The sequence below is a fragment of the Nothoprocta perdicaria genome, unplaced genomic scaffold (assembly GCF_003342845.1).
Source record: "Nothoprocta perdicaria isolate Ctin4 unplaced genomic scaffold, notPer1 scaffold_164, whole genome shotgun sequence".
NCBI classification, from domain to species: domain Eukaryota; kingdom Metazoa; phylum Chordata; class Aves; order Tinamiformes; family Tinamidae; genus Nothoprocta; species Nothoprocta perdicaria.
The window spans coordinates 184371-198487 of record NW_020454805.1 but is presented as its reverse complement, the minus strand read 5'-3'; the positions used below and the strand labels follow the sequence as shown (position 1 = coordinate 198487).

Genomic DNA, 14117 nt, shown 5'->3' with positions numbered 1-14117 from the left:
CTGAAAGCACAGTAAGAGGCTTAATAAGAGATATAGCCATGGTGCGGGTACTGTTATGCTAGCACTGCACAGGATCCTTATGACTCATATGTGGCCCCAAGCAGATATCTATGTCCATGAGTTTTTGTCAGAGATACCAGAAGTTAGAAATTTATCAAAGGGCTCCTGGTATCACTTCAAATATCTGCTCGTCTCATAGCTGGCTTCTTCCTTGTCCGAGACTCTTGCTTGAAAAATTTGCTCATTGTTTGCTGCTCTGTTTGTTGGTTTTCTTCCAACAAGGAGAAACAGTGGGAGAAATTTGCCTCCCTCTGTCTACGTTGTTCCATCTCCCAAGGTGTTATTTGTGATATTCCCTCAGCTCACACATGAGGGAGCCAATCCTGCAGCCTCATCTAAAACTTTCACTGCTGAGGTTTGTGCTGATTTTCTCTTACCTGGAAAACTCTGCCAATACGTTCAGTGAATATTGAAATGGACACCTAGCAAGTCACACAGAATTTGTCAAAGCCCAAACCACAGCAGGCTCAACCAGGCAATCCCATCTTCCAGATTCCTCGCAGCGATTAAACAAGCAAGGAATATTAAATTGTAGGTGTCCTTCTGGTACAAGGATACCAATTATTTCTGTTACCTTGTCAATGAAGTGCAAACACTTAAACAGAGAGTTGCAGTGTAGGATGAGAGAGCCTTAGGTAACTCCTTGCCCCCACAGAAGAGTTGTCAGAGAGATTTTCCACTCACACCAGGCTCAGACAGATGGAAATCCATTCTTTCCCTGGGATTACTTTTGGGTGGCTTTTTCAGAAGAGAGAAAACCCTGTGGCATTTTTATTTCCTTTACTCTTAAGACCAAGGCTACTCTGAAGGGTATTCTAAAGAAGCATGAGGTTTTGCTAGGAGAAGGGGGAGAATGGGGACAGGATTTGGTTTATATCGCAGAATGCTCAAATTTATACCAGACTTTGCTTTTTGTTGTTGTTGTTTTTCACTTCCTACAGCCTCTTATTGTTTTATTGTTTTCTTTATGGTACTGTTTTCAAGCAGGATGTTTTACATAAAGAGAGAAAAGATGTTTTACATAAAGAGAAACCTTGAGTATCTGGGAGTTACTTTTCAAATAAAGTCAGAACAATCACCCTTCAGAAGAAAAATATTAAAAATGATTAAAAAGAACCTAAAGCCATAATAATCAGAGAATATATGCAGGCTTGCCACCCTATTTAATTGTCACATGCCTCTCAGCGTGTTATTTTAAGCTCCTGCCCTTGCATTCAGAAAATGATGTGAAAATACCTTCTACTTACGTAAATATGTATATTTGTATATGACTGGAGAAAGTTCAAGGGACTTGCGAACATCCACCATGTCCACCTCAGGCAGTGAGCCAGCCCATAGGAGCAGGGAAGGGGCTCATCATCACCCTAGGAAGGATTCCAGGGCTCCTGAATGGGAGCAGCTTCTCTCTTTTGCCCCTCTCCTGATGCTACTGTGATACCCCTGTGAGAAACAGGACTTCCCCTTTGGAAAAAGTCAGCAAAGAGTTTTTTTCTGTTTTCCAGAAAATTCTCTGTTCTAGTTCAACTCTCATTTCTCCCCCTTCCCCCTGCACCTCCTGAATGACGTGGGAAAGGAGAGGATGCTGTTTCCTGGTTCCCAGCACCAGTTACTATCAGTTAAACAGCATGCAGGACTTCTCTCCCTTGGTCAGCGCAGGCGATCATCCCAGGGGAGATGGCCCATGGGGACATGTCCTTGCCTTGCCCCGCTCACCCCTTTGCCCAGCCCCTGCACAAGAGCAGGTGCTGCTCACTGCCCAGGCACACTGCCCTGCCCTGCCCTGCAACCCTCTGTATGTACAGAGGTCCACGCAGCTCAATTCCCATTTCTTCTTTTCCCCCGTCACTGTACTTGCAGCATTTGTGTTGATTTGTTGACCTGTGGCATCTTTGCAAGGCAGGGATTATCAGAGTGTTTGCTGTGTTTTTTGGCACTCAGCCATTTAAGCTTTCCAGGGCTGTCTTGACAGAGATTGGGGCCTAGTGTCCAATATCAGATTCTGATCTATTTGCATCTTGTTCAGTATAGGCATATTTGAATAGTGCCAGAGAGTTATCTGATTTCCAGGCTTTCCATTTCTGTTCGGTTGCCTTGGAGAGCTCGAGTTTTAGATGCAGACTGATCTGTTATCTCGGAAAGTAAAAGAACCAAAAGAGGTGTTAATATGACACAAGTGTGTTTACAAACACTGAGTGAGGTTATGATTAAACCGCAGTTCTCTGCACACTTCAGCAAGTTCACTTGACCTGACTGAGCCCACTCCCCTGGTGCAGGCTTTGCCAAAACTAGGAAGCGGCTGTGTCATCTTGTGTTCTTTTTCCTGTTTAATGGCCACTTTTCAGTAAAATATGTGCAAGTTCTTTATTAGGTCTCAAAATATGTCTGCATGTTTTGTATTTTTTTATCCTTCATTTATACCATCCAAGATCAATCCACATTACAGTGAAGGCCCCAACGGTTAATACTAGATAAATATACACGGCCAGAGAAAGCTCACCTTGAGGAAACCATAGCAGAAGCACTTTGCTGCTTAGGTCCTTTTAAAGATAAGTTATCCCATTAAAGCCTTTCCAAAAGATTTCACTCAGCAACTGTAAAACTGCTGTCAATACCATGCCATACCATTTAATAGCTTTCTTTAAGCTAACAAAAGGCTTATCTGCCAAGCAGAAAAAGATCTATAGGAATAGCTGAATTATGCCACTGAAAGGTGGCAGAGAGGTAACATTTAACCAACGCTGACACCGCTATTTCCAGTGCACTGTGATGGTGCATCTGCCCAAAGGTATTCTATGTGCATGGAGACCTAGCGCATTTTCACTGCCTCTGAAAGTGGAAATTGTGGAAATTATGGAAACTACGGGTTGCCATCTCTCCTGACAGGGGTCAGTCACACCGAGGCTCGTCAGCCTGGAAAGTCTCCTGGCTTCAGCGTGAACTGGATTGCAGGGACCACCGACTTGGAGGTGATCAACGCCACGACGGGGACACGGAGCTGCGGGAGCCCCTCACGGCTCTGCAAGCACATGCTGTTCTCTCGCTGGGCCAAGCTCTACGGGAAGGTAGGCCTGGCACCATGACATACACTGCCTCCAGTCCCAAGGTGGGCCAGTCCTTGCTCAGGGACCGACCCTTTTTTAACATTTTCCTGGTGAAAATGCAAAGTCCAGAGGTTTCTTGCATTCTCTCTGGTGAAGACCAGGAGCTGGTGGAGGTTATGAGGCACCGCATGCCTGCAAAGAGAGTACAGAGAATGAGAAATGGGCATTCTGGCTGTTCTTGGCAGTTGGGGCCATTTTCAGACTGGCATTGAAATGCCAGGAGAGCAAAAATGCTCGTATAACCACAGTGAGGGATTTTTTCATGTGCCTCACCCCACGTATCACTTAGCTTGTGAGGCAAATGTCCAAATTATCAAATCTTCAGGGCCTGAGGGATGTCATTGAGGCACCTACCTGACTTCATTGCCTCCACATCACTTTCCTTGCCAGAGCGAGTCAACTAATGCACATGCTGTGGGTTGCCCCTTCCCCTCCTCTTCCCCACTCTCCCCACCATGCCGTATAATACTGATAAATCCATGACAGCAGAGCTGCTCCTCCCAAGGTAAACTTCCCGGCACTGAGTGCTTTTGACTTTCCTGACAGTCAACAGCAGTGCAATTTAGTGGCATTAAAACTACAAGCTGCAGTTAATTAAAACAGTCAACATCCCTTGATCGTCAGCCCTGCTGTCTCTAGGGATTATGGCTATCCACTCCCCTTATTTGAAATGACACCAAAATCAATATAATCTCACTTTTAATTTTATTCTTCCTGCAGATAAGAGAGAGTGGCAGAACAGATTGATGGCCAAAAACTACAAGGTGGAGGCTAGAGATGTAGGAAACGTAGGAAGAAACATGGTGTGGAGTAAAGAACAAGAAGTGAAGGGGGATGGACAAGAAAGAGGAGCAAGTGGGAGTTGGGACCAGTAGGTGGCAAGGGACAAGGTGAAAGCAGGGAACCTTCCTCCAACTCCCAAGCATGGAGCCAAGGAGATGGTTTGAAACCAAAATGAGTCTAACACAATAAGAATGGCTGTTTCCTGCATTCAAACTCTAAAAGCAAAAGACAGGGCAATGATATATTTTCAAATGTTGACTCAATGCTGTGATTTAAATGGAAGAGATTTGGCAACCTAGTAGACCTAGCAGCTGGCAAATGCTCTCAGGCATTTGGTCTCTCTCATTCTTCCCAATTCTGGAGTCACCATTTTCCCTCTCATCTGACCCACTGAGGAGGTGCTAGGGGAGAGAAGGACACAGACCACGAGGTCACTGGCCAGTCTCCACCACGTTTACCAGGAGCAGTAAGGAACACATAAAGTGCTCTCTAGCCTGCCTTCTTTCACTGCGTTAGTATTACTTTTCTCTAATGAGACCTGTCAAGAGTTGTCCCTCAGTGGGTGTAGGCAAGGAGGAGAGGAGGACAATAAGCAAATTTTTTATATAATACCAAAACACCAAGTGTCAATCATGACACCAGGAGACACTGCAAGATATTGGGGAAGAGACTCCATTCCCGGGGGCAACTGCAGGGCATCAGGCATAGGACATGTGGGCTGGTGTCCTGCTTGCACCTGGGCTGGCACTGTCTCCCTCCCTTTTTCGGTTAAGGCTAATGCATCCCTGACAAAAGCAAGTCCACGATGTCTGAGCAAATCCATGCCCAGACAGCTCCACGCAAACCGAACCATCTCATTTCAGGTTGCACGTCACCCGCTTCTCTGCAGCGTGCCATTCAGTGCCTTTCCTTTTACAGAAGAGGAAAATAGTGTTGTTTACTCACAAAGGCTGTGTTCAGAGGATGTCTTTTTTCCTATAGGGTGCTATTTCCCTGGCTTGTAAGTGTTGGACTTTCACCTGTCTGCTAGCTACGAGGCATTTTCCAGACTTTGATTTCTTTCATGTACTGTCAAAGAGTTGCTGCTGTGTTAAGGCTTTGGCAGGTCAAAGAAGGTCGTTTATTTAGTCCTTCTGCAAAACAAGCGGTGCTTCCCTGTGTCCGGGTGCTCTGGGCGGTTACCGGAGCAGACGTGTCACTTCGTGTCCCAAGGCAGCCCCTGGCAGGTGTTGCAGGTTTCCCTTTGGAGCATCCTTCTTTAGTGCACCAGCTGTGCTCCCCACAGCACCACAGCTCCCAGTAGTGGAGCTCTGCCCAACCCCATGCAGATTTCACAGCATGCCCAGTGATAACAGTTTAGGGAGGCAAATAGGGAGGTGACCCTCCTTCCTCTTGTCTCTCTGTTTTTACTGTGACAGCCAGAAACACTGAGCTGAATCCACTTGCCAGACTAAATTAACACATTTGTTTAAGATTCCCACAAAGGATTTTTTTTTTCCTAAAAAACACCTTAACTGAAAAGTGGATTTTTGCCTTTGTAAAGCACACGGTGATTTTGCCATTGACTCTTGCTGCTGCATATACCCACGCCAAGGCGAGGAGGCTCTTCACCCCCTTCTTTACATTCCTCCCACAATTTGCAGAACTGAAACACTGTCATAGGCATCCATGGCTTTGCTGTTTTCGTTGTTGTTGTTAAACCGAAAGCAAACACACAAAGCACAGTGATCATTTGCCTGTTGCTTATGAAATGTAGACAGGAAGATTATATGGCTCCTAAAGCCTCCTGTCTCTTTTGGCTTGTGGGTTGGTTTTTTTATTATTATTTTATTTTTTCCCCTTCCCTAATTTCTGTTCTGCAGCTGAGCACACGAGCACCAAGCCATGGAGACATGCCATCCGTGTACAGCGAGGCAAAGCTGGTGGCTCAGACGTACCAGTCTGTCAAGCAGCAGCTGTTTAAAGCATTTCAGAAAGCAGGTCTGGGCACCTGGGTGAAGAAACCCCCAGAGCAAGATCAGTTCCTACTAACTGCATAAATCATCTGACACCTTTGCTACATGACTGGATCAGATCAGCTGGCGAGAAGGCTAGGCAGCACACGTGAGCTGCGGGAACTGAAGCTGTCCAAGATGAAACAGCATCTTCCATGAGAATATTTTTAGTTCTGTATTAGAAATACATAAATATAAATGCATCTGATTAATGGACTGACTTGACTTTAGGAAACTGCTTTTTCATGACTCCTTCCCAGGAACGTACAAGCCCAAATTATAACTCCACCCCTGGCAAAGATTTTGCTGCTTTTTGCGATTGGTGTTGCAGTTAATGGAAGCAGCATCTTGATTTCGGATGCTGGCAGGCCACCTGTCTGTGTAAAAACTGTTTTCCCTCACACACTCAGTGCGAGATTCAACACTGAATAATGGAAAACAGTAAGCAAACATTGCAGTACCCCAGGCACATGGCATGACAGCAGGTCACAGAGCATCCATAATCATCCACAAAATGATATCTATCCTCTATGCAAAAATCACCGTCTTATCTGCCTAAATTAGTGAGGGAAAATCCGGATCTCAAAGATAGGCAGCATTTTCAAACTCCGCTTTCCACTTTTGGATCTGAGCATGATGCTGGGCATCAGGAGCCCCTTGGTTTTACAATGACCCAATTTGTAAGACAGCCCTTCGCCACCAGTCAAATCATGACTGCAGAGGCAAGTGTCCTTCAAAGGCAACTCATGTGCAAGTATGTGCAGTGATGTGCACCTCCACCCGGCATGGAGATGAAAGCTGGTGTGACCATACTCCCAACACTACCCCAAATCAGACAGGCTGGAGCTGGGACCCAGCACCTCAATTTTGAATGCTCACAAGCTCTATGGTTTTAGCTTAAGTTGATACCAATTCAGGATGCTCAGCTGATCTAAAATTTCAGTGGGTTGAGTAGCCACAAAGACATCCCAAAACAGAGGTCACATCTGATGCTCAACTCCTTTGTGCCTCAGTTTTCCATCTGTCTAATGGGGATAATACTTCTTATCTGCTTCACATCTAAGGAATGTGTCAGGAGTGTTCTGGTCATTAACAACCATGTAAGCCAGATCCTGTCACTCTTTACTGCAAGTTTTACCTCTGCATATTGCCCCAAGGACACAGCGACAACAGATGGCACCATGGTCTTGGTAAGGTTTTACTCAATATAAGAGTTCTTAGATTCTATCTCTGTATAAATGCTACATATGCTATTATTCATAGTCAACTGTAGTGTGAAAAGCAGGTGAGATTTTTCAGTTAAAAGAAGAGTAATGTCTATGGTTATCGATCTTCGTAACTACAACTTCGAACAAGCTCAGACTTTGTCAGAATGCAGAAAATACAGTCATGGGAGAACGAAGCTTTCACAGCCCAACTGCAGAACCAACCTTCTAACACTCTGTATATTTCTTTTGGGTTTTAGTTTTTTAAATGACAGGATTTGCGGGTATAGAACTACTCTTTTCTTTTTATTCCTGTGATTCCCTTTAAATATGTATATAACATACTGCTGCTGATTTGTGATAATTGTCCTGGTATTTTCTCAGAACTGTCGAGTTACTTTTCAAACAACACAAGGCTCATATTTTTCCATGTAATTTCCTTTACACGGGAAACTGTTCCTATCAATAAAGATGATGCTCTTTGTATAGGGTTTATCATGTTTGGAGAGCCATATACAGTAAATACATTGTTTATTGATGCCCACGATAGAATAGCTACAGTATTTTGATGAGATTTTATTTTTAGATTATAACTACAAGATGTATCTATAGTGTCTTGTATAAAAACAATTGTGATAAACTAGAATTTTTAAATTAGATAAAACAAAGCTCTCCCCTTCCAGAAACCTTTTCAACAAAATATACATTCCATATTAACTACCAAAAATATTTAAAAAAAACCTTAGAGTAGAAATAGTAAAAAAAAAAAAATACTGAAGTGTTTTTCTGAGTAACAGCTAGAGTATCTTCAGCACTTTCTGAAGCTTCCCGTTACCTTGACATGACCCCTTCCCTTAAATCCTGGTGTTACTCATGCATGGTGGGGGCCAAGCAGGTCCCCACAGGACTATGGTGGACACCCAGCCAAGAGCAGCAGGGATGTTGCATGAGGAACTGTGAAGCAGCATGCTAGAGGGGCATAGGAGGGCATGTGGCCACTGATCCTGTGTCCCAGGGGGAAAAAAGTGGGCCCCAAGAGAAAAGCCTGAGCAGAAAGTGGTCCAAGGTGATTCACCTCCTGCCCAACCCACCCTCGGGCCTTCTGTTAGGCCTGTAAGCCCCTGTGATGACCACCTTGTGGGAATGGAGGGCTGCAACACCCCAAGGAAGCAGAAGCCATGAAGTCTTCTGCCTTCCCTCCCTCAACTAGTCTTTATCCACCACTTGAGAGGCCTCCAGGCCCCTTCTTCCCTCTCTCTTCCAGGCTGACACAGCTCCAGCTCTACAAATATGTGTGGCTGCCCCAGCCAGAGATGCAACCCACGGGACAACAAAAGGAGCCGCTGGTTATTTCCAGGGATAAAAAGAAAGGTGTGGTGGGACTGAGTTATCCTGAATTATCCATACAAGAAATATGTAAATTCAACCTTGGATTCAACTGCCAGAATTAATCTATCAGCAGGGACTAAGTGGGGTCCCCGTTGCTAAGGGGCATCCAGTGATCCAGTTGAAGGCTCTGAAGTTGCACCTGCTTGCACTAGGGTTGAATTTGACCTTAGATGTCTTAGATGTCTACTTTCTCTCATTACAAGCAGCGATAGAGAGTGATGGGACTACGTCCCAGAAGCACATAGGAATAACACTCAGCATTTCCTGAAGCAAAGGAAAACTTACTCAATAGTAATTCATAAGTGAAGATTATGTACATAACACGCATGAGTGAATGGCAATACTGTACTAATGGATGTACATTTGTAATATTTGTAAAAAAAAGAAACAAAAAAGAGAACAAAAGAAAATAAATCTGAATTTACATATGTGAATTTGCTGCTAAGTTCTGTAAATTGCACTTCAGTGATATCTGATAAGTGAATGTTTCTGTTAAGTGAATAAAATACCAAGTAAAATTGTTCTTTTATTGTTGACCATTTTTCACTGTGGTTTATAAAGTAGTTTTTGTATGCTTTAAAATGTAAATATGTTTTTTTACACCCATTGCAATTCTCTAGACAATTCTCTCTATTCTCATTCAGTTTCTATTTGCTTCATTGTAGGAACCCTACACCTGCAGTGAGCAGTGAATGTGCCTTTCAGGATGGAAGAAGCTTTACAGAGGCATAGCCTTTTTCTGGGAGAGTGAACAGGGTCCCTACCTAACTCATTCTTTCCCAGTTACTCTCAAAGTCCTTTTTTAAAATAAATTAAATTTATCTTTGCAAGCACACACTTCAGGAGACTCACTACACGAAGCTGATTAAGAAAACTAAAGTGATTGACAGCAGGTAGGCAGGCAGTGCATCTACCTGAAGAAGACGTCTTCATCAGTAGGATGGCCTTGCCTCACTCTTGCTTTAAGTTCTCAGCCTTCAGCTACAGCCAACTGAAGTCATGCTGAGCTTGTCTGACACCACCCACACAACAGTTTAACATGGGTTAGTAAATAATCATGGCCTTTATCTTGAGGTAGTTTGCCCAAGCCAAGTCTTAATAAGGATCACTGGTGTTACCTCCTCCAAAACCTTTCAGAAGAGTTCAATGTCAAATAGCTGTATGTATAGTTATTTAACTAATTAACTAATAGTGAAAACTGTCTAGAAAGACAATTTTCCCATTTTTCTCTTTGTGACATATTTGGTTCCAGACTGGAATCAAACGTGATGGCTCACAAGGAGCCCAACCAGCTGTGTAGCCATCACAGCCCCTCTCTTGTTAGTATTGAAGAAGTTGGTGCAAGGCCTGCAAGTACCACCCCACAGGTTTCATTTCCCCAGAGTAAAGGGGCAGGAGCAGGGGCTGTACATAGTTTTTCATTTGTTTATTTGCTGTGTTTTCATCTAAGACTTTGCTACAGTTGTTTTCCCTTAGCTTGGATTTGCATCATTAAGTATCTAGGTGAGATAAGGAGGAGCAGGGAGAGTACAGTACTTGCGAGGTGATGTTTTCTGCACAGAAAAAGTCACTTTGAGCTGACCTCATTCCTATACCCAAGATGGATTTTTGAACTGGGAAAAAAAAATGATTAATATGAGTCTCAAACTATATTTGCATACCTACTTTGTATGGTTATGACTGGATGTAGGTAAAATAAAATCTGTATTTTATCCCTTCACCACAACCTTACACACAATGGTGACTTTCTACCAGTAAAAAAACTGATGTGGCATTTTCCTAAAAAGAAAGGAGGGAAGTGGCACCAGTAGAAAGCCTGTTTGTGCTTCTTCTCTTCATGCTCCAGATGATGAACTTACCATCATTATTGTTGTCAAAAAATGTAAACCCACAAAATCCTATTTTGGAAAAAGCCCTTGGAGCACAGGCTTCCTCTGTGGAGGTGCTTCAGACAGGGTATACAGGGTCCAGCACGAAGCTGAGTCAGAGCCGACACCAGTGTATCCAGGAACTGCAAAACCATAGGACCCAGATCACAGCATGTGCCATGAAATGCTAGTGAGAGTAGAGTGAACATGGTTCCCAGGCATATTCCTTCCTAGCCTGCCAGGAGACCTGTTCCTGGTGAACTGCATCAGTCTGGGAGCCTCAAATCTTTCCACACCTAGGTAGTTTTGCCATCTCTGTGTTCACAGTGGGCAGGCTCCAGTCCATTTTCCCTTCCAAAAGTAACTGCTACTGTCCATCCATGGCAGAAACACTGACACAATTTGGCTGCCAAAAAGCTACTACGAAGCAGTCCTTAGGGTAAATTATATGGATTGATTCTGCATTTAATCTCATTAAGTTTAAAGTCTAAATACCAGTACTGCACTTAAGAGTTTACAGGCACACACCCACCATCATCAAGCACAGTTACTTCTTTTCCAACTGTATATTGGAAAAACAACAGCATTAAACATGCACAAGCTAATATGTTGACTTATAGAAGGCTTCAGAGAAATGCCTGTATTTCAAATAAATAAGTCCTTCTGCCGCAGTTAAATTTTGATAGCTATGCTTCTATGTTGAAGAATGAAATAGCAACTTAATAGCTTTTTAAGCCTTTTGATTCATTACCTGTTGTGCCTACTTTGCAGCTCGTAGACCTGATTCCTGTAGTTGGCTTTAGCTCGATATGCTAGTTTAGCAGAAAATCTGGGTGAGAAAATCCGAGTCTCTTTAAAGGACAATGATAATCCACTGGGACCCAAAACGCAGTAAATTCACAAGATCTATAGGCACTGCACACATATACATATAGGTGCTTCTTAGGACTCCAGGGCCTCCTAAATAAATAATGTGGCCCTGAAGAAAGGAGATTAATAACCATTGCAGCAATGAAGCAGTTCTGCTCAAATGCTTCATTCAGTCTGGCTCTTTCCTAGTAATTAAATCCTCCATCGGAGAAGTTTATGTTCTATTTTATAAACTTATTTTGCAATATGGAATTACTTCCATTAGACCATTAAAAATCTTGTTCTGTCCCCAGGAGGAAGAGGCCTGTTCTTCTTTCATTCGTCCAGAACAGATACCTTTCCAGATGAGTTCACTGAGGAGCCCATGTCTCTGAAAGATCATGGTGAGCCACTGCTACCATGAAATGACCAGGCTAGGATGTTGTTTTGTGTCCAAATTGACCAAAACCATCTTTCTGAAAGGAAAAAAAAAAAAAAAAAAAAAGATATGAAGAATGGCACATATTGTCAGAACTCAGCAATCAGCACTAATAAAACTGGCTGCTGCCTTGGGGTCTCAAAGTCAGCACACATCTCCTTACACATATGGGAAATGCATTTTCCTCCTGCACGCAGAGAGTCTTTCTTAATGACTACGCACACTCACACACTTAGCTGTCCTGCTCCACGTATGGGGTCACTGCTGTGCTAGAGACAGGGTTGCACTTGTAAGGTGCCTTTTCCATTCTCTCACCCTGCTTTTAAGTCACCCCTCTAAGGTCTCAGTCACACCTTCCTCACCTGGGAGGAATGGGGACTCACAGAGCCCAAATCACCTCTCAAAACCAGCAGCAGGTTACCCCACTAGCAAATGACAGCAAAGTGCCCAAACTAGCCCCTCAAACTGAGTGTGCAGACTTAAAAATGATACGTGCTGCACTGTTTGAGCAACTCAGCATAGCCTTTGCTCCAACCATTCTATGGAGATGAGTTTTCTCCGAGAGAATACCAATTTTCTATATCTTTTTCATGCAAAGACCCTACAAGTCAAGAGGGAAGGCTGACAAAGGCATTATAGGCATCTCTTGTCCCACGCACAGGCATTAGCACAGACTGCATTTCACATACGTGCCCTAGAGATGTTTTTTCTGTGCTTCCCTTTCTACCCTGCATCATTAACTTGGCTACACCCAGTCCTGCCGTCCACAGCATGCTCCTTGCAAAAGATTGTTTTTTTCTTTTCATTTAACAAGTAATGCAAACATGTTTACTCACTGATCTGGTATTGAACTCATTTATCTCTTATATGTTTCTACTTCGATTGCTTTTCTGAAGAAAATTGTTCATACCCTGGTCTCAGCAGTGAAAAATAAACATTTCCAGAAGTACCAATGTGGCTTAGGTACCAACATAGACTCCTAAAAACCTGACCTGCTCACAGAGCACTGGGACTTGGGCTCCTAAACCCCACATTTCAGTGAGATGTAAGGCAATATACACAAAAGGGTTTGCTACAGTTCCTGTCATTGTCAGCAGCAAATCCCAGTGTGTTGGGTACTAACACCCTACTCAGCCTCTCACATTAAATATCCTCTAGAGCATTGACATCTTCTGGGCATGTCTTGTCTTGCCATACCGCTGTGTACCTTGGAGTTGATCCCCACTGCACTGTGACCAGTTTGGACTCCTGAAGTAGGCTTGCACGTCCTACCTGTGCTCCTCAAATCTGCTACAAAAGCATGTCCCACCAAGGCAGGAGAGCCTTTTTTTCTTGGAGTAATTCAACTTGTAAGCCAGTCATTCTGCTGTATAGTATAAAGAGGTAATGCAATCACCAAGGTAAAAAAAAGGTACTCTGAAAGAAAGGTAAGGAGAGGATGAGTCTCCTGTTTAAACTATTTCACAGAATACGGAGGAAGTTATATGTAGTTATTCTAATGTAAAAATATTGTATTTGAATATAAGACATGATAACATATTGGATTTTAGGCTACTTACCTGGGAAAGGAGAAAACCTGAGTTCCAATGTGTATTTTATGCTCTGAAGTAAGCAGATCGTCAAGTCAAGACATTGACCCAGCCGAGCTCAGGACGGAGGAACTTGTGGGCAACTAGATTGTAATACAAAAAAAAAAAAAAAATCCCAGAACAAAATGGCAAAACCCATCTTCATCATCACTGTTTCATTCACCGAGCAGTTAGATGTCTAGTTTGGATCTATTCTCTGAGCTTTCTAAGTAGAGCAAAAATGACTCAATGAGGTGACGCACCCCACTCTGCACCAAGTGTCAAAGAGACATGGGAGAAATTGCCCACTCAGGGTGTCAGCTGGAGTGGGAGGAGCGATGACTGTTTTTCAGGTGATTAATCCTGTAGAAGTGACTCCAAACCAAAGGGTCTGGAAAATCACAAGACCTTCTATTTTTCTATTTTAAAAATCAGGGACTACTCTTTGTCACAATAAGCTTCCTTTTGGGTATGGGTTAGTACCAGCACACTGTGAGAAGAGAATGTTAGAGGAATTTCTTATTTTTCACTACATATACTATATGCTATATATATGCATATGTATTGAGACAGATCAGTCTGCTTTCAAAGTTAAGTGTGAATATCTTCAAATTTTGGAAAGAATGAATTCCAGCCTGAAGTTTTGGTGGCTGACTAAATTAATGTGTACTGTACATATTTAAAGGTTTGGTGCGGGAGTTTATTCTTAGTGTGATTTTGCTGCCAAATCATGATTTTCCTATCAAATCGTTGGCAGGATCGCTACTGGCAGGAAGCAGCAGGATTGGGTCAATGCTAAATACATTTTTCAATTTAAGAGCTAAGAAAACTAATTTCATATCAACCTATTTCTTTGTGCCT

The 14117-nt window shown here is 43.1% G+C and overlaps 1 protein-coding gene across 1 annotated transcript in view; it reads left to right on the top strand.

Annotated features, from left to right (window-relative positions):
* ADARB2 (adenosine deaminase, RNA specific B2 (inactive)) overlaps window positions 1–8835 on the top strand; it is a 106904-nt gene extending 98069 nt beyond the window's left edge. The window contains exons 8-9 of the mRNA XM_026035672.1: window positions 2944–3122; window positions 5807–8835. Of these exons, the coding sequence (XP_025891457.1) occupies window positions 2944–3122; window positions 5807–5983 (356 nt within the window). The 3' untranslated portion in view covers window positions 5984–8835. The remainder of the gene's footprint in view (window positions 1–2943; window positions 3123–5806) is intronic.
* Window positions 8836–14117: the final 5282 nt, after the last annotated feature.